This window comes from Electrophorus electricus, chromosome 12, assembly GCF_013358815.1.
Source record: "Electrophorus electricus isolate fEleEle1 chromosome 12, fEleEle1.pri, whole genome shotgun sequence".
NCBI classification, from domain to species: Eukaryota; Metazoa; Chordata; class Actinopteri; order Gymnotiformes; family Gymnotidae; genus Electrophorus; species Electrophorus electricus.
Window position 1 is genome coordinate 14,075,210 of NC_049546.1, and position 20,496 is coordinate 14,095,705.

Below are 20,496 nucleotides of genomic sequence, written 5' to 3' on the forward strand. Positions count from 1 at the left end.
TTTTTTCAATTGTTCTTTTAGAGAATATCTCATCATTCAACGCTGGACTTGCACATTATTTTCCAGCCTAGGTGGAAGGAAATGTTGCTCTACAAACAAGTCCAACTAAGCAATTAGTCAATCAGGCACATAAAACTCATTATCAAATAAATTTGACAAAGGTGAAATGCTGGTATGACATGTTTAAATACTGCTTTGCTATCTTCTCTGAGCTAGAAATATCCACAAAAACAGTGGTCATGCCACATCCTGTCTGACACTCCAACCCAAGAGGACAATAAATCAGTCTGGTGGCACCAGGACTGCCTTTCTGTTTGCATGACCCCTTACAGGAAGAAAGAGGAAAGAGGATATTGATGCCTTTGCCTGCTCTCACAGATAACTGCTCCATCCTCACTGTTTTGGACATCCGGGATGCCTTCCCTCTGGGGACACCCTCTAATTTGTCTTGTATGTAAAACTACTAGGGAAAATGCAAAGAAATTTGAGGAGTGAGGCACTTCTTACACATCTACAAGCAATGCACAAACATCAAAAGTAGTAATATGGACACATTAAAGTGTCTGTCTTTTACTGCATTTACAATGGAGACTACTATTGAAAATGCTTGTTTTATAAATTTAACGAAATTCATCATCATAAATCATGTAGGCCTTATTAGTATGATAGTTTAAGTAAAGACTTGAATCTTTGAAATAAATTTCAGATTTTATTAGAATTTGCTGACAGCATGCATTTGAGATGGCATGGACTCCATAAGTTTGTGCCAAATCTGATGATCCATGTTATCCCATCATGATTTCAGAATATTCCAAGGAGCTTTTTGTGATGTTAATAAATGCTTCGTTTTCGATGTCTTGAAGTGCCCTATAAATGCTCAAAGGTGTTTTGATCAGGCTACTGTAGATTAAAGCCTATGAGAGTCAGCACTCCTTTAACTTCTTTGGTTTTCAAGTAGTTGTAACAAAAGTAATATTTGCATAAGGTGTGCATAAGTTTCAGTTCCGTCTGTCAGTGGATAAAGCTTTATATATTAGTCTTCCAATAGTATGGTACATTTTGGATACAAATGATCCAGTTTGGCAGTGTTTTGGATTGCCATGCCTTCTGTTTCTAAGTGCTATGGCTCAAAAACCTCCATCTTAATCAGCATTCAAATTACTACTTTTTTAATGACAGTATGTTTCAGCTGAATACTAATTATGAATACTACCACATATGATGCAAAGAATGCCAGCAGGACAGAGCATTTGACCGTTTTGTATTTTATTTTTACACATTAGTTACATACATAGATTGCCTTATAGTGCATTGTGCACAGAATATGTTACAAAATTTGAGTCCAACATTGTCTTCACTGAAACAAAAATTTTGCTTATCTGCTCTAAGAAAAATGTAGACTAAAATTTAGACTTGATCTTTTTTATACTTTTGTCAGAGTAGATTGTCAAGTTTTGAGTAATCAAGATTAAAATATAAGTAAATCATGAGTGACAGCTTTCTAAAATTCAAAATCCTTAATGTTTTAGGATGTTTTTTTTTTACATAGCTGATATGGTGTTTATTAAGATGACTTGAATTTTAACACCGACATTCATTTCTCACTGGAGGTTATAATTAAATACTGGAGATTTACCACTGATTATAAATGGCAAAGTAGAGCACTGCAATGTGTTTTGGGCCCATGAAGGCCCAATGTTACTGAAGTCCCCAGCAACATCCTGTCATAGAGACTGTCTGGGGAAATGAAGAAGACGGATAGGCTTGGGTTGTTGGCCAGACTCGCTTAGGCATGTACTGAAGAACGGGAAAGATTTCCCACTAGGCCCATTTGAGAAGGAGTAGAGCAGGTGCATGTTGTCTGCATTGTAGAAGGAAATCCGTTGCTCCTCACAGTCAAGGAAGATCCCGATGCTTAGAGGTTGTGAGGTTACAGGCAATGGTCTCCAAGGCTGTGTCCCTGCTGAGTACTCTCTCCCATTACGCAGACGCAGGGTCCAGTAACCATTCTCGGGGCACAGCTTGACTCTGGTGTGTCGGTCAACCACTTCCAGGGCGATGCCCAAGTCCCACTTGGGCTTGGTTCCGACACCCACCTCCCAGTAATGCCTACCCGATTGAAAGCCCTGGGCTGCAAAGACATTAACACACTTTACAAAGCGTTTTGTGCTAAATTTATAGGGCAGTATAGCATCATTCTCAACCACTTGTGTCCTGTCCAGAGACAGCTGGAGGCTCGGGTGAACTGTGTCCTCATCAAAAGTCAGTGGCAATGGACCTGTGGATGGTAACCATAGCCCGAAATGATAGGCCAATAACAAAATATCATTATGATCCTAAAGTTTATACAGAAGGTATGAGAGTCATAATGGGTTTCATTTTGTATAATCAACACTCTGTAGTAGTAATTATAAGCAAAACATTTTAATATTGAAGTAAAGTTTCAAGAGAGGAATTACCTGGTTTTAAAATGTTAAACATTTTTCGCCAAACAGTATATTGAAGAGGAGACATATATTTGCTGGTAAAACCATCAATATCCTGCGGTGTGATGGCTTGCACTGGTGGTCTGAATATTACAGAAAAAAACACAAGTTTAAGGTTTAAGTAGTGATGATAAGCATGTGGACATAATGCAAAAATCATACCGAAAACCTTGTACAAAATAGTATCAAATGCTCAGGGATATGAAAATATTTAAATAGCTTTGTGAACAGTAAAATGTTCACTCTAGTAGACATGATCTCCTCAATTACCACTTACTTGGAATTCAGTTCTGGCAGCTAGGGGAGGAGAAAGAGAAGAGAAAACATCAAGATTAAGGACCATAAAACGACCATAAGGTCCATAAAATGACATTCAAGACCATTCAGCACCATCCAGAGGTGCTACTCCATCTGTTAATAAGAACACTATGCACAATATAGACATCAATACTCCTGCAATTGTATGAAATAGGTTAGGTGCTAAAGGTTTTTGGATATTGCTAACATTCCATTCCAGTTTTTTACCCTAATATTAACCCATAATATTCTGTAAACATAGATTTTTAAAATCTACATTTTAAGGATATTTGCTCTGATGGTGGCAGCTTGAAAGGAGGTTGTATCTAGGTGAGCACCAGTTTGTTGACTTCTGCATTTTACCCTACAACTCTTATGTTTTCAACAGGTGGAAGAGGTACACGAGGCAGAGCCGTCCCATCTCAACTCTACTTTTCACCCCACTAAAATAGCCGCTCACTGATGCAGTTAGGACAAAAATACAAACTTATAGATTTTAAGAATTGCAGATAGGCAGCATAACTGATCTTTATGCCAGTGATATCCTGGTTTTGTTGATCAGGCATGAAGTTTCTACACACACTCTCATCTACATTATTGACAAGTTTCGTGTTTTTCAGGTTACAGAATTAATTTTAACAACTCATGCACTTAAGTATCTGAAAACACAAACTTTCAAACTGTCTCCCTTCTCTCTCAAGTGTTCTCCAGCAGGTTTTGTACATTTTAGACATTTTGTCACCCTGTTTTATCTTATTTAGGTGGATCTATAGACGGAATATCCTCCCTAATTCTTGGTTAGGGCACATTACTCTTTTGAAAAGTAAGTTTCTCTCTAGGTTACTATCTAGTTCAGATGATTCCAGTTATCTTCCCACATAGAATTTTCAAAATCTGAATAGCTGGTTTACTTCTTTCATATGGGCCAAGAAGAAACCATGTTTAAAAACAGCTACATTATACTTCTCATTCTCAGAGGGTGGTCTCAACCTCCATGACATTAGAAAATCTCAACTTAGTGTTCACCTACATATTATAACTGATTGGATGCACAGTAAGCCCATATCTATTTGGTTCCATGTCTCTATTTTTCCTAACATTTTATTAATTAGGAACCGTAAATCTCTTAAACCTGCTTGAAGTAACCCAGTTTGCACTGTCAAATCATGGCAGATTATCAGGATTAGAAATCAGATCTCAATTCACTTCTGTCTTCACAATGATTTTTTACAAGAAATAATAGTTGATTTAGGGTCTGGGTTTTCTAATCTATATAGCTTGCTAGATGAATCCACCTTGATGTTTTTCAGTCAACTAATGAAATAGTACAATATTCAGAAATTGGATTTTTTTCCCTCATTAAAAGATTCTTTTGTGAAGGACAGTATAAACCTTGTAGATCACAATATCTCTTATTCTGAAAGGCATCTTTTTATCTACAGGTGAGCAATTCTGTACGATCCTTCTATGGAGTGCTCAGCTAGTGTGGCTCTATAAGTACCTTTCATCTAAAGGGAATATGTGAAAGTGATCTTAATGTAGAGATAACAACCAGTGGAATGATGTTTGGAAGAATGTAGAAAGCTTGAGTGTAACTGAAGGACAACGGTTCAACTCAAGATGTCACAGAATCCATATACCCCATAGGAGGTAAAAGTTTGTCAATATACAGCATTTCTGACAAATTATAGCGGGTGAAGTTCAGAGGTGGGTAGAATAGCCAAAAACTGTACTCAAATAAAAATACTGTTACTTTAAAATAATAATTACTCAAGTAGAGGTAAAAGTAATAATTTAATTATTACTTAAGTAATAGTAAGAAAGTACATGTTAAAAAACTACTCAAGTAGGGAGTTATTTCATCAGAACTCATTTAATAACTCTGGACAACAAAATATATAGATCTTTTTATCCCACAAACTAAGAAATGTGAGCCTCATAGTTCATTTATTAAATTCAAATCTGTTTTAAAGATGTCTCTGGTTTTTAAATGACTTTTACAATAAGTATATATTACTTATTCATAAATAAAGGTGTTGTTACATTTAAACATCCCTCATCAGTGTCCAGTAATAGTTTGTCAACATATAGGGGCTCCCCTTTTGTTACCAATTTTCCATAGGTCTGCATACATAATGATATGTCAATATAATCGGTTGTAAACTATTTGTTCTGTCATGGCACGGCCCCCCTCTCCTAGACTCCTATCCGTGTGTGTGTGTGTCCATTGTCACCCCCCCCCCCCCCCACCCATGTGTTACTTGATTGTATCACACCTGTTCTTAGTTACATTCATTGTTAGCACAAGTATTTAAACCTGTTTTCTGTTGTCAGCGTTTGACCCTGTGTTTATCGCATGCGATGCATTATGTGAGTTTTCTTGATTTGCTGGTACCCATGTCGTTGTGGTATAGTGCGTTTTGTGCGGTTCTTCATGTTTTGGTTTCGGGCTTTTTTGTGTTGTCAATAAACCTTTTTCTTTGTTATGGAGACTTGCCTTAGCATTCCATTCCCTCGTCACATCTCATTATAGAAACACCGACCGGGATGCAAGAAGCCTACTGTTCTGTAAGAGGTCTGCGAGCAGGGGCGGAGTACTCGATGTTGCTCCCTGAGGATACGAGCAAGCATGTGAGCGCAAGAGACGTGCAGCTCACACATATCCCATCATGATGGACGCATGATGGACACTAGTATAGGGGATGCAAGGCTGACCTGCCTCAGTAAGGACTTGGATAAGCTCCTCCAAGAAGAGGAGGCAGGTGAAGCCCCTCATAATGTCCCAGAGATTCTTGCTAGCACCTCCCTCAACAGCCCTAAGAGGGAAAGAATCGACTCCCCCAACCCTTTAAAAAAGAACAAGAACAGAGACGGTACTCCCGCCGATCCGTCCTGCATAGCACAGCTAGTAAGCCGAGAAGATCTGTTGTGTCTCTGCCCAGAAGTGGAGCCTGTACTCCATATCAGCTCACTCAATCCTTGCTTAGAGGAGGAGAAGCACACTGAGGGGTTAACGTAAGATCCAGGGGATTCAGGGTTGGAAACTATGGTTTTCGACCAGACCTCCATGGACCAAGATGATGAGAGCTATACTGAGAGGCAGAAGTTTTACTGCAACTCTCGCTCGGATGTGGGATCCGAGCGCACGATTGCCTCTCATATCAAAGCATGGAAGAGCTTCCCCTGGAGGCTCTCTCAGATGTGGACTCGGAGCATTCCGTGGACTCCTGCATGGAGGTGGAAGCCTCACCTGTGCCTCTGCCTATGAAGGGTGCACACCCCTCCAAAGCCAGTGCACTTCCTCATAAGGTCTCTAGGAAGGTGCAGGTGTCATGCCAAGACAACGAGGGTCTCTACGGCACCCAAGCCCATAAGGGGCGGGTCATCTGGCAAGCCACAGTGGGAAGCACTCCCTGGCACCTTCACCAAGAAGGTAAAGATAAAATTCTTATTCTTGGAATAATATCACTCTACAATGTTAGTCTACAATGAAAAAGATCTTGTCAGTTTTTAGGCATGGACTGCCCATGCCCCTTAATCTGATTATTCAGCATTCTATGTTCTATCTGCACAACTAACTGCCCTCTTTAATCTCGATTTGTACTTATAGTACAATATAAGAGATTTCCTTTTGTATAAGTAAATACATCTGGTTAAAGTTGGCTAATCTCCAACTATTCTGAATAAGTTCTGCGTCTTATGGCCCCTTGTCACACATACACATTGTTTCCCCCTTCCCGCACCACTTCCCTTTTCCTTGCACACACCTCAACCCCACAAACATCTTGGCTCTGCTGCTAATAAACTAGAACTTCTCCGATTACAGCTACATCTGGTCTCTTGATTTGCTGCTGCTCTCTGAGCTTGTAGAGAGAACAGACTGAAAAGAAAGGAGAGCTGTTGCACTTAGACTGCACAATGAATTGTAGAACCATTACTGTCATACTCAAATTTGTTTCATTAGATTATGACATGTTTGTTACTTCGCAAAGACAATGTATTTCAAACATGGGAGCCCTTTATGCCATATATACACTTTTCATACAGACTAAAAATAGCTGCTCTGTGACAACGTATGTTGTAAAAAGTGCTAAATAAGTAAATTTAACTTGACAGATATATTGGATTAGATATAATGTATCTGTTGTCATCCAAATTATTGTGTAGCATAACCCTTGTGTAATATGTGGTATGTAATCATGCTGACTCCTTAAGACACTTGCTTATTTGAATACATGAGTTTGTAATATGGGAATATATGAGGTTTTATTTGTTTTATTTTGGTTAGTTGTGGCTCTTGTGAAATTAATAAACATAAAAAATAAAGGTCTCCACAGAAAAAGGGAAATGGAAGAAAATGGTCACTATGGTTCAGGGTAGTGGGGTAGTCATTTCTGCATTAGCTGCAGATATTGGCTCAGCAGCATCAATTATGGGAATTGGCTAGTCATCTTCTGGCGCATGATGTGGCCCATGGTGCTTGTGACAGTGTACTCACACTCTTCTCGAGCTCCCGCGATTCTATGTGTAGGGCCTCCAGGTGCCGCTTTATGCGCTGCTCAAGCTCCTCCTGGTCTCTGTGCAGTTGCTTTAGCAAGGCCACCTCCTCCATCTGTAAGAAGTGGTGCAGTGCCTGGAAGTCGCTGCGCATTTGGTTCCGGAGTTCAGCTCCCAATTTCTATAAACAAGAAACTAGGTTAAGCAGAGTAACCAAAGCTGATGGGACTTCACTCATTTTAAATGAGGCATACTCTTATCTTGTCCATCTGTTCTTCTTCTCTGTGGATCATAGTGATGATTTCTTCTTTCTGTGAGTACTCAAAGTCCATGCAGTCTTTTGGCTGCTTCTAGAAAAATGACATTTAACCATAGAAATACAGACCTATAATTACTCTAATTACCACTGCAGTTATTCTGTTTGAGATCACCTCAGTTTATCACCCTATTTTTACACAGAAAAGAATACCAAATCATGGAAAAAAATGAACTAAATAGAGACTCAAAAAAATACATATAGGACAATTAAGAGTGTAACAATATATCTAGACATGATGAATGTTATGTCCATTGTGGAAACGGACAATATCAGGTGCGTTACATTTATGCCATCTAAGGTAATAATATTTTTAACACCAAAGGTCATAATGAGTATAACACACACCAGCACATCATACATCACAAACCGAGATGGGAATTGGCAACAACCCTGGTTGTGACTTCAGAATTACTGCTAAATCATGGTAGAACAGCAAAATTGTATCTCTCGTCTATAAATATACTATAAACAGTATAGTTGTTTCTGAACAACTATAAACAGTTTACATCCATTTATAGTTTCTTCCTCTGTAACACCTAAATTTGTATTTCTTACGGCAAAAGGTTATGGCATTCTGAGATTCTGGTGAGGAACATTGTTCCATGCATTTATAGCCTTTACATTGGCTCCATCACTTCTACCTTGTATGTAGAATTTTGTGAATCACATGCATGTGTGGCCAAACATTGTCAAAGAATTCCTTCCTCATTGGCTTCTTACTAAGACATTTACTGTCTAACAGGTTCAGCTGATATTGTGCTAATTTCATATGCAAATGAAGAGAAAATGCAGCATCACACATATGATATTGTATATATCATACATATATGGGACAATATGTTGGTTTTATGAATTTGTTGTAGTGGCTTTGTATGGCATCAGCAGAAGTACTATAAGTCTCAGTATGCAGAAGAATAGATTTAGGTAATCTGCGTTTGTTCTTTTTCAGGGGGTGGGATGGAAGATAAGTACATTAGTCTAAATCATTCTAATCAGCAAAGTTTCTTATTTATTATAACAGTGTAGTAACATTGTGTGAGTCAGACCTGGATAATTTGGTCCTACAAAATTCCCAGTGCTCACCTTGGTCTATATATTGTATGATGAAAGCCCTACTGCAAGCAAGAAGACATTTACTACAAAGTATATTTGTTAGACCACCATAACAGAGTCAAGTGAGGCTTGGGAGCAGATGCGAGTCGTATTTGAGTCCAGGGTATAAACACAGAACAACAATAAAGGGATGACCAAAAAGAACAAGATTGGGGAACTACCGATACACAGCAACTACTAAATACAGGAGTAAGACAAGACAAAAGGAAAAGTTAACATGTCAAAAAGGTAACAACTAGGAGAAGTGCAGTCACATCAAAACATGCATATAATGCTCATAACCCAACAAGAGCAAGACCAGGGGTATATATACAGAAGAAGATGAATAAGAAACACCTGGGGAGCAATGACTGGGATCATAATTGGGAGATTCTATGGACAAGGCTCGGTGCAGCCAAAGTGCATGAAAACAAACACAAACACAAACATGAGACAACACATACAAGATAAGGTCGGAAGACAAGAAAGATCTGTTAGGGGAACAGGAGGAAAGTCAAAAAGAGAATGAGGCACTAGAGAGGACAGAACATCAGGCAACAAGATAAATAACCAGCTCGAGAGGAATCCAGACAGGAGCAGCAAGGGCAGGATGCAGAGCAACTGGGTGGGCAGGGGACTGAGCAGGACGCTGGACTACAGGAGCTGGACAAGGGACTGGTCCTGCATGGATACAGAAATGGGGACAGGGACAGAAACACAGGTATGGAGACAGACATGAAGGTAGACACAGGGACAGAGATGGTGACAGTGAAAGAAACAAACATAGATGGACAAGAACATTGGCGCCCTCATGACACAGAACACTGGAGCAGCATCCTGTTGGAGATACGGTGCAGGAGCACCTCCTCGAGAGCACAGTGTAGCTGTACCATCTTGGTGCCCCCTTGAAAGGAAGTCCTGATAGACTCCACACCTCCTAGGAGCAGGTTGCAGTGGAGCAGGGACTGGGGCAGGTCACAATAGAGGGCACAGGTATGGTCCGTATACAGGTGAAAGTAGTGTAAACATGGTATAAACACAGACAAAACAACAAAGGGAGCAGATGACCAAAACAGAAAAAAACAAGAAGGTGCTATATACAAGACACAAATAAGGTACCTGACAAGGAGAGTGGAGACAGAAAGGGCTCAGAAACCAAAACAAAAGCACATGTTTAACAGAACAAAAAGAAAACAACAAAACCACTTCGCACAAGAAACATGAAGAATCAAAACAAAAAAAAAGACAGCATGTGTCACCATGGGAACTGCAACTACTTGTGGTATTTGCCTTTGTCCTTAAACCTTTATGCTGGCCACTTTATTTTAGCAATCCTGTATTGTTTTGGTAGACTTTTATTAGTAGAAAGTAAATATTTTAATGGTACACTGTCATTATATTCTTGTAAATCAAAATTATACAAATCTGGGGGGAAGAATCTGAAATATGTTTGATCCAAAAAACCTCAAAAGTAAAACAGAATAGATGGGATCAGGTGCCACTGGAGATGGATACTAACAGGATACCAAAAATCTAACAGACTTGCTTAATAGCACTAGAAGATGAGGACTGCGTCACAGGTGTACCGCTTTAAATCACTAAATTTAAATCACTAGCTGTTGGAAAGATGGATATGTGCGTGTATGATGTGTCCCTGTGCATGTTCCAGGTTCACTGCTATTCGAGACTCCATCCTAGTCCTTCCTGGGTTTTCATGCCAGCCAGTCCACCTATTTATTGGCCCCTCCCATGAGAGAGCTGAAGAGAGACGTATAGATTTCAATCTATATTTCAGCTTTAATACTCGTGTATAACCTTGTTTTTTCCTCTGAGACATTGATCTTACTTTCTCTGTCTGATTTTGGCTGCTCTTGGAAATTATTTATATTTATATATATATATATATATATATATATATATATATATATATATATATATATATATATATATATAAAAACACACATATATACATATATATATACACATATACACACGCACACATACATACATACTAGCACATACATACAGCCTGGCCAAAAAAAAGGTCACACACACACACACACACACACACACACACACACACACACACACACACACACACACAGTTCGTTGGACCGCCTTTAGCTTTGATTACGGCACTTATTTGCTGGGGCATCGTTTCCACAGAGTTGCATTAATTTTCCCCCCTCCCCAAGATCTTGTATTGACGATGGGAGATTTGGGCACATTCTTTGGGCACATAACGTTGCTGAACTTAGACCTGACTACAGCAACCCTAGATCATAGCACTGTCCCCACAGGCTTGTACGGTAGGCACTAGGCATGATGGGTGCATCACTTCAGCCGCCTCTCTTCTTACCCTGATGCGCCCATCACTCTGAAACAGGGTAAATCTGGACTCATCAGACCACATGACCTTCTTCCATTGCTCCAGAGTCCAATCTTTATGCTCCCTAGCATATTGAAGCCGTTTTTGCCGGTTAGCCTCACTGAGTGGTTTCCTTAAGGCTGCACAGCTATTTAGTCCCAATCCCTTGAGTTCCCTTCGCATTATGCGTGTGGAAATGCTCTTCCTTTCACTTTTAAACATATCCCTGAGTTCTACTGTTGTTTTTCTATTATTTGATTTCACCACACGTTTAAGTGATCGCCGATCACCACTGTCCTTCCACTTTTTAATGTGTTGGACAGTTCTTAACCTGATTTTAGTAGTTTCAGCAATCTCCTTGGATGTTTTCTCTGCTTGATGCATACCAATAATTTGACCCTTCTGAAACAGATTAATATCTTGTCCACAACCACAGGATGTGTCTTTCGACATGGTTGTTTAACAAATAAGAAGCTACTCACTGCATCAGTTAGGGTTAAATAACTTGTTGCCAGCTGAAACAATCACCCATGTAGTAATTATCAAATGGGAGGTTCTTACCTATTTGCTTAATTAAATCCAGGTGGTGACCTTTTTTTTTGGCCAGGCTGTGTGTGTGTGTGTGTGTGTGTGTGTGTGTGTGTGTGAGAGAAAGAGGGATTTTTTTTTATTTCACAACATAAATCTGGTATCAGTCTACAACAATATAGTTCCCTGGTTACCAAGACTGGTAAGATATGAAGCAATTGGTCATGGAGAAACAGTACATAGCATGTTATTGCAGCCTATATATATGCTGGGTGCTATAATTGCACAAGTCTGTAAAGCTTAATTTGAATCGACAGAGCATTAGTGTGTAACTGCTGTTTAAGAATATAAGATAAATTAGCATGCACTTTTAATTCCTAAACTTAAGAGACAGTTTGGTTTATTAGTTCTTATTTCTGCCTGTCTTGCAAACACAAAGCTGCATGCTTTTTAAACGTTTAAAAGCTGATGCAGGGCCATATGCAGGCCAATCAGGGTTAAAACTGAAAACATCACCAGTGTTATGTCAAACATGTGACTAATGTTTTTTGTTGATCTGATTCACTTTTGCTAACTTCTGTCAATTTCAGTAAGAAAACACAAGACATGTGATTGTAGATAACTGCACACTGAGCCTCCTGATGGCAGATCTGGTCCCAAATCAGCAGTCAACAGCACACTGTCATGACATGTAGTTAACCACAAGGGCAGTGAGTAAATGCAGAGTAGTTAATTGTACGTTGTAGAGCCTTCAAATATACTATCTGACACAAACTTTGCAGGCAACATCAGACTATCAGGGTCTATCATGTCTGTAAATGTCTGTGCTGATGTGACCTAATAATCCTGGCTTCTGTCCATTTAGGTATGAAAACACAAGGTATGTAATTATGTGCAATTATCATGCCCCGCGTAGCCTCCCAGTGACCCATTTGTCTCAACCCTTTAGTTTTCCTTAGAATGTTATATTGAATTTTGTCAAAATCAGACAAAGTATGATGGAGTTTCAGTGACAGAAATGTCATACTAGAATGCATCAATGTATCAAAAATTCAACATATTTTGATAATTATCTGAATTATTAGAAAACTTGATTTTATGTGATTGAATAAAAATCCTAGGACTACTTAATGAATGCAAAATAACTATACATTTCAGAAAATCACTTCTAATTGGAAAGCAGTTATGACTCCTGCAAAGAATCATTTGGATCCACTTTTATGTTCCTAACTGAAAATAAGTAGGAGATATACTTAATTAGTGCCCCCTAACTACTGAATGTTTTAAAACGTTACAGAATCACAGAGAAGTACCCACATCATTTAAGTTTCATTGTAATTGGTCCACTTTAAGCTTGTCAAATGCCTTCTGAAATCTGTAATTTACCTTGTAAACTATAGCTCAATGATGCAGCATGCAAAGTTTCAGTTTGATCTGATGTTGGGATTCTGAGAAGTCAATAGGGAAACCAAAATTAATAGAGCATGCTATAGTCATTTTGACTACAAGATGAAGGTCCCTTTACATGGGTGAGTCATTTCCCACCTGTTGCACCATGCTGCAAAGTTTGGCCGCATGTTTCCTTTTAGTCAAGAAAAATAATGAGAAGATGAGAAAAACCTGAGCAATTACAACAGGGTTACATTAACATCTCTATGCACCAGAAGATTTTTATAGAGCATTGACAACAGTGATCTGCAAGATTCAGTTCTGTAAAGAATAAACTTTTTCACAAAACAGTAATTTTTCATAGATGTTCTTGAGTACTTCTGTCTGCACATAGTTATTCTTTAACTGTTTTTAAAACAATTTAGTACTTGTGATGTTCCTTACACCTGTTATTGATGATACCATGTTCTGTCTTCTCTCACATCTGTTTTCTACATTCACCTTTCAGTACTTTTGAATTCTAGTGGACGGTGAATTACCAATTATTCACCTGCAAATTTAATGAGGTTTGTCCAAATTATGCTCATTGAATTTGCTGACATGCTTTAGGGATGATGTATCAAAAGCTTTACTTTCAAATCTTGAAGTCTTTAATATGAGTTTTTTTAACATAGATGTGCCAGAGGATTTCATTAACAGAAGATGAGAAAAGTGACAATTCACTTTTTAGCAAGAAGGAAGGAGTCAAATGTTAGCCCTCTGTTCAAGCTCTGAAGTAATCCAAGGGCCTCCAATACTATCAAAAATGTTACGATGATATTTACGACTCAAAGCATTCATGAGTCCTGCAGTATGAGAAGGTTAGTGATGTAATTGAGCAAGTGACACTGGCAGTATCCAATGAGAGAGCACCAAGAATAAAATAAAATGCCAAAGTGATGCAGTGATTATTCCATCTTCAGAGATGGAAGAGGTGCTAGTCAAACACAGGCAAATGCACAAGTGTCTCTGTCTCTCTGTCTACGTTTTGTTTATTTTTAAACATTCAGTCTAGGCATAGCTTTGTTTTTACCATGTGACAATGGTATTCCGTAGATTCACTCAAGATTGTGATTTTGAAGATAGCCTATGCTACGATGTAATTCGCTGTGTGCAATACTCCTTTTTTATCTGATTGCCTAGTGTATTCTCTTTTATGAAGGACAAGACATTAGGACATGAAGGACAATGTTAAATGTGAGATGCTCTCCATTTTTAAAATCAGTTAGTATTTTATGTCGTGTAGTGTATGCCCAGCCTCAGATAGCTTTCTTATATATCGTCAGCAATCCCTCCTCTGGCCACCAGAGGCCCTCCTCCCTGGAGATTCAGCCAAGTCACAATTACAGGACATGATGTAGTTGATAAAATCCATATGGAAATGGTGGCACTGAGTACACATTAACTGTGCTATGGAGCCTTAGTCACTGGGAAGTCCAATATGGACTTTATAAGTTGCATGGGAGTAGTGCAGTGGATAACAATGCTGTTGGTGTAGTCCGTAAAGCCCATAAGGAACTGATGGTACTGAGAATGCATTAAATGGGCTCAGTGGAGCTAGGTGCGGCCTTAGTCACAGTGAGGCTAATGAGGGCTTACATTTAAAAGGTCTGTGGCTAGTTTAAAAGTGAGGGTGGGGTGGTGGCTGACCTCAATTTTGGAGGTTGACTGCCAGACCTCAAAGTTAGAGGTGTTGAGGGCTTAATTCAGCGAACACCAGTGAAGGGAGATGCCTACCTGAGGACCCCTGTGAAGAGCTTGCAATATTATTTTTAGTAAGATGTGAGTGGGCTGGGCCCTATGTGAAACTCTTATGGTTTAGCACAGGACATTTGACATATTATCCTGTGTCTAATTACAAATGCCTTCCTCAAACACTGACAGATTTGTTTTAAGGCAAGTTATTGTTCACTATACTGAGGGAAAAATATTCTAATAATTCTCTCTCATAAAGAGAAGCAGTTACAAAATCCAAAGTAGATCTTAACCTTGTATTTAACTCATCAATCACCTTCTATGAAAACAAGACCTAGTGCCAATGTTTGTACACATGAAATTAAAAGCAGATATGACAATAATCAGATATAGCTTTGGTCAAGTCAAAGCAGTAACATCAAAAGTCACAATTAGATTTAGCATGTGACTGAACTTGCATATGATTGGGTCCTAAAACATTCTGAGTACTATCAGTTGAGTTCAGAATGGACAGTGATGCTACTCTTAAAGGGTCACTTCCATTCTCCATGTGGATATATATATATATTCTAACAAGTGTGAACAAATGTTTTCTGTAATAGTAAAATCAGTATCAGAGTCAAAAGGAAAATATATCTGCTATATATTTATTGCTAGTTAGTCCTGCTACAGAAAGAAGTGTTCTTACCTCTAAATTCCTCAAATACCCAGATGAGGTGGCTCCCACTTTTTCAACCAGTCCAGCTACCAGATAGTTGACCTGAAATTGTTTATTGGGGAACTCCTGACGACACTGAGGGCAAGATACAGGTCCCCGCATGCTTCTCCAGTATGTACTAATACATTGTTTACAAAAGTGGTGCATGCAGCCAAGCATCACTGGGTCTTTGAAAAGGTCGTAGCAAATGGCACAAGTCAAGTCGTCTCTCAGACTCATCTTGTTCGTGTTGTCGGCCGCCATGTCGAAACACTGGATTTTGCCTTTCACTTCCAGTTTGGTCAGGCACTAATCCTATGTCGTAAAAGAAATAATACGTCAGCACAAACAAAACAAGCTATTCGTTTTATAGCCACTCTAGCTAACAATTTTTCTTATATACAGGTTAGTTAACGTTCTAGTTTAGCTAGCTACATATTTTATTAAAACAAACATTAGAAGCAACCAAACTTAAAAATGCATTATTTATTTGTTGGATATTGCAGCCGGTAAAAATCGTTACAGAAACGTTTGAAAAAATAAACAGTAGCTAAATACACAGCTGGACACATAAATGTACCACGATGTTGATAAACACTAAACCATAATCCAATGTACATTTGAAATGTAAATGTTAGCCAGGATAGCTAAGTTAAGCATTGCTAGGACGATAAACTATGCTTTTGACTAACTTGAAAGTAGAAAGAGAATATAAGAAAATGTCGTTACCATAATCTAGCCGTTACCTTAATCTAGTTTTTAGTCCAAAATTCCTTTTTAAACAAGTGCGTCGTCTTCTACTTTGAAATCCGCAGTTGCATGAAACCACCAGTCACACTATTGGCACTTCACAAAAGCTCGGTCGCGCTGTCTACACTGATGACTCAAGTGTGCGCATACATCTTGTATTATGGTAACCCGTTAGTGAAACGATGCAGGGGAAAGTTCATCGCACTTTTCATGCAGACATTGAAAATCTAAAAGAAATGTCCTACAGCTTGATTAAACATATCTTACTGAGGTCTATTGCACCAAAAGAAAATGCGTTAAAACATATGTAGGATAACATTAAATTTGTTGGAAATTCAAACCTTCCCAGTTAAAATGTATTTCTTTTCAGTTAAATCTACTATATTTATAAAGATCACTTTCATAGCTACTCATGATATTTCCTTGTTTTTTATTGTCAGAAGGTGGAGAAATTATATAGCAATATTGCACAAATTTCTAATCCGTTCACTACAGTGTATTTTAGAATTAAAAAAAGAAAAACAACAAATCAAATTATCAATTCACTCCACTATATTCTTGGAGAACACTTTCCAACATATTCACAATATAACACTGATGTGTTTTACTCTAGGAATTTGGAGTATTGTGATGTCCAACTCATTTAAAATGTCTGTTCTGTTCTGTATATATCACATTTTGAATCACTATACAATAAACAAATCAAATTGTTATCAAATTACTCTAAATTCTTTACTTTCTCTTGTACCTATTATATGACTTTCAAGTGTTGTTACTGTAGAAATTTGGATTAATGGGATGGTAAAATCCAGTTATATGCCTAGACGTTTCCATATGTGCAACATTTGAAGTTCTATAAAATAAAAAATTCAGATTGTTATGAAATAACTCCAAAGTATTATTGAAAAACACTTCCTCATATACTCATGTTACAACTTTCAGCCATTTTACTCTAGGAATTTGGAGTAATGTAAGGCCAAACTCCTGTTAAATGTCTAGCTGGTTCTGTACATGCCACTTTTAAGCTCTATAAAATAAACGTAAATGTTAGCATTTAGCAGATACTCTTATCCAGAGCGACTTACACAAGTGCTTGGTCATTTACTCATAGATTGTATCCTAGCCAGTACAGTAGGTTAGAGTTCAAGATACCACTGAACTAGAATACTGTTGCAATACAGGGATCAATGCTGATACCTAAACACGTGAAACAATTATAAGCAGTAGATAGCACGACCCAGTACAGTCCCCTGGCGGGGCTGTGGTTTCCAATAGAATACGCTGTGCACAAATTGGCTGCCGCTTCTCATTGGTGTGTGTAAGTGATTGTAAAAAAAAAGATATCTGTCTGTGAAGCATCCTTGAGTTCAAGAAAGGCATTATGTAAATAATAATAATAATAATAATAATAATAATAATAATAATAATAAACTCTATATCAGACGATAAGTGCAATAACAATATAAAATTATATGTGCTGGAATTTCAGTTACCCAGCAGGTGCAGGATCAATGATCAATCTAAATATTCCACAAATATATAAGACTTCAGTCTGCATTTGAAGACTACAAGGGACTCTGCTGTCTGGATAGCCAGTGGAAGTTTGTTCCACCATCTGAGAGCCAGGACAGAGAATAGCCTCAATGCTTATCTTCCATGAGACTTGAAGCTGTACTTGAGGTTCAAAGTACTGATTGCGCTTTGACCACTGACATCATGTATAGAGGGGCTGGTCCATATTTTGCTTTGTAGGTGAGATTCAAGGTTTTAAATCTAATTCAGGCAGCTACTGGAAGCAAATGAAGGGAACACAGCAGTAGAGTGATGTGTGAACTTTGGAAGATTAGTCATGCTGCTGCATTCTGAAGAGGTTGTAGAGGTCTGATGGCTTTTAGAGGAAGACCAGCAACTAGCAAGGTGCAATAGTCAAGCTTCGAGATTACTAGAGCCTGCACAAGTGCCTGGGCAGCTTCCTGTGAGAGAGAGCGGGCCAAATCCTTTGTATCTTACAAAGAAGAAATCTGCAAGACCAGGTCAGATCTGAGTTGAGAACAACAGCTGGTTGTCCAAAGTTATGTCCAGGCTACAAGCAGCTTCAGATGGTGATACCAGGGAGTTCTCAAAGGTAACTGTGAGATGGTGGCTAAAGCCATTAGCACTACTTCCATTAATTCTGAGATGAAAAATGTATCTGTCTTAATTTGTCTTCTCCAAGTTACTGCTTGACGCTGTTTAGGTGTATTTGATAAATAGAAGAATAGAAACAAATGTTGGTGAATAGGGCTTGTAATGAATAGAGCGACTTTTAAGGTGGTGGTGTAACGCTATCCATCACATGACAATGATAAGATGGCTCGCGGTGTCAAGCATACTGCAAACTAGCGTACTGAAACAGCCAACTGCTTTAACGATTGAGCAGTGCGTACTGAAACGAATGCCATTTCGGACGCAGCCAATGGATGTCATCCGGGGACGTTTAATAACACTCTATAATAAATACTACGTATTCGGGCACAGTTTCCGTACTGCTTTCGCATATGTAATATGGAAGTACGCAATTTCGGACGCGCGACCTTTGATGATGACAAAGCTTGCGAAATTTTATATTCTTCTAAGAATTGTTACATATTTGTAGGAATCCCGCGAGAGCTGCCAGCTCACGAGGGGTGCGCAAGATAAAACTTTCCGGGACGGCTCGAAAACGTATTTCCCGTCCTGATCATACTTCCATTTGTTTCTGGTGGAGATTTTCAGGTTTGATTTGTAGTCATCCAATCAACGGCTGATGGAACCTGTGCATCCTTAGGTACACGTGTATGTTTGTGACTCCTAGTTGTTCTTTTGAGCATTTGAACACACCAACACAAATCATTAGTGATAAGATGCAAAGGACGTTAATGTAAAATCACTAACCATGCTAATGCAGAAACGGAAATGAATGTATTAAGTTATGACCGTTCAGTTAAGATATAAATTAACATTACCTATAGCTATATACATTTTTAAATTTAATAGATTACATATTTAGACTTTAGTGTAATAAAAACACAAAAACCTGAATGTGAAATGTAAGACTTCAGAGGCAACAACTACATTTTACATATTTTATCTCAATTTTACCAATTCAATTCTGTGTAATATTACTCCATACAAGTTTATTAAGTAATTGTATTGCTGTATTTAGAATAAATGAAAAAAAAAGCAATTAATGTCTAGTCCAACTTTCTAGAGGTCCTAATCTTGTCCTGAGGTGTGCATGCGTTTGAGATTCATCCCGCAAGAGAACGTTCATTAAGGGCAACGGAGAATTATTTGGCTAGTTGGCTAGGGTGGTAGTGTGGAGGGCTACAGGAACGGACAACAGGGTGGTAGGAGTAGCCATGGCAGCTGAGACGAGACGAGGCTCAGTAACATCGCAACATCAAGGAAAGGTGTACTTCAGCAGAAAGAGAGACTACATTAGGCATATTCAGGTATGAGGGTGTGTAAATTAGGGAACTATAATATGCAGTGATGGACTCCAGCAGATATAGCTATGGCAGTACAGTTAAAAGGAAAAAGCCAGAAGGAAACATAAGCATGAGGTCACCCTGGAACATCAGCACTCTCCTGCTCTCAGTCAACAAACTTGAGTGACAAAAGGGAGTTGAAGTGACAGCATCATACCATTCCACTTTACTATAACTCTTAATGCTCATGGACCCCCAGATCTACACCTTTACCAAAGATAGGAAGTAGTTAATAAAATTAGTATTAAATCAGTATTAAATACTGAGACTGTGTCTGAATCTCAAAGATTTACAGGAAGGTTATTTTATAGTGTGGGAGCTTTTTTGGAAAAGGCTCTGTCCCCTTTTCTTATTCTTGGTACTAATAAAGAGCCTGCACCTTTTGATCTAAGTAAACATGGATTGTAATGCACTAAGAGTTCTCTAAGGTAATGTGGGGCAAGACCATTCAGTGCTTTCTAGATTATTAGAAGTACTTTATTATCAACATGAAATTTTACTGTGAGCCAGTATAAAGTAGCTAAGATAGTGGTGATGTGATCAATTTTTCTAGTTCTAGTAAGAACTCTGCCTGCTGCATTTTAAACTAGCTGGAGCTTGTTTAGGCACTTAGTAGTACAGCCTGATAGTAAGGCATTACAGTACAATCTTGAAGTGATAAATGCATGGACTAGCTTTGCTGCGTCATATAAGAAGAGCATGTTCTTAATCTTTGAAATGTTCCTAAGGTGAAGAAAGGCGGTCCTAGAAATATTATTTACATAAGCTTCGAACGAGAGACTGGGATCCATAATAACTCCAAGATCTTTAACTATTAATTAAGATGTGAT

The 20,496-nt window shown here is 38.4% G+C and overlaps 1 protein-coding gene across 3 annotated transcripts; it reads right to left on the reverse strand.

The window, feature by feature from the left end:
- Positions 1–1,249: 1,249 nt before the first annotated feature.
- trim105 (tripartite motif containing 105) lies at positions 1,250–16,267 on the reverse strand. Of its 3 annotated transcripts, none has more exons than XM_027008619.2 (7): positions 16,154–16,267; positions 15,399–15,722; positions 7,535–7,630; positions 7,282–7,461; positions 2,764–2,783; positions 2,460–2,569; positions 1,250–2,131 (listed from the first exon to the last, which is right to left on the reverse strand). In XM_027008619.2, the coding sequence occupies exons 2-7, from the start codon at positions 15,669–15,671 to the stop codon at positions 1,725–1,727; spliced, it is 1,086 nt and encodes a 361-aa protein (XP_026864420.1). In that variant the 5' UTR covers positions 15,672–15,722; positions 16,154–16,267; the 3' UTR covers positions 1,250–1,724. The 3 variants fall into 3 exon arrangements, with proteins under 3 accessions (XP_026864420.1, XP_026864418.1, XP_026864419.1); XM_027008617.2 differs by having other exon boundaries at positions 1,250–2,278; XM_027008618.2 differs by lacking the exon at positions 7,535–7,630 and having other exon boundaries at positions 1,250–2,278.
- Between the last annotated feature and the right edge of the window lie 4,229 nt (positions 16,268–20,496).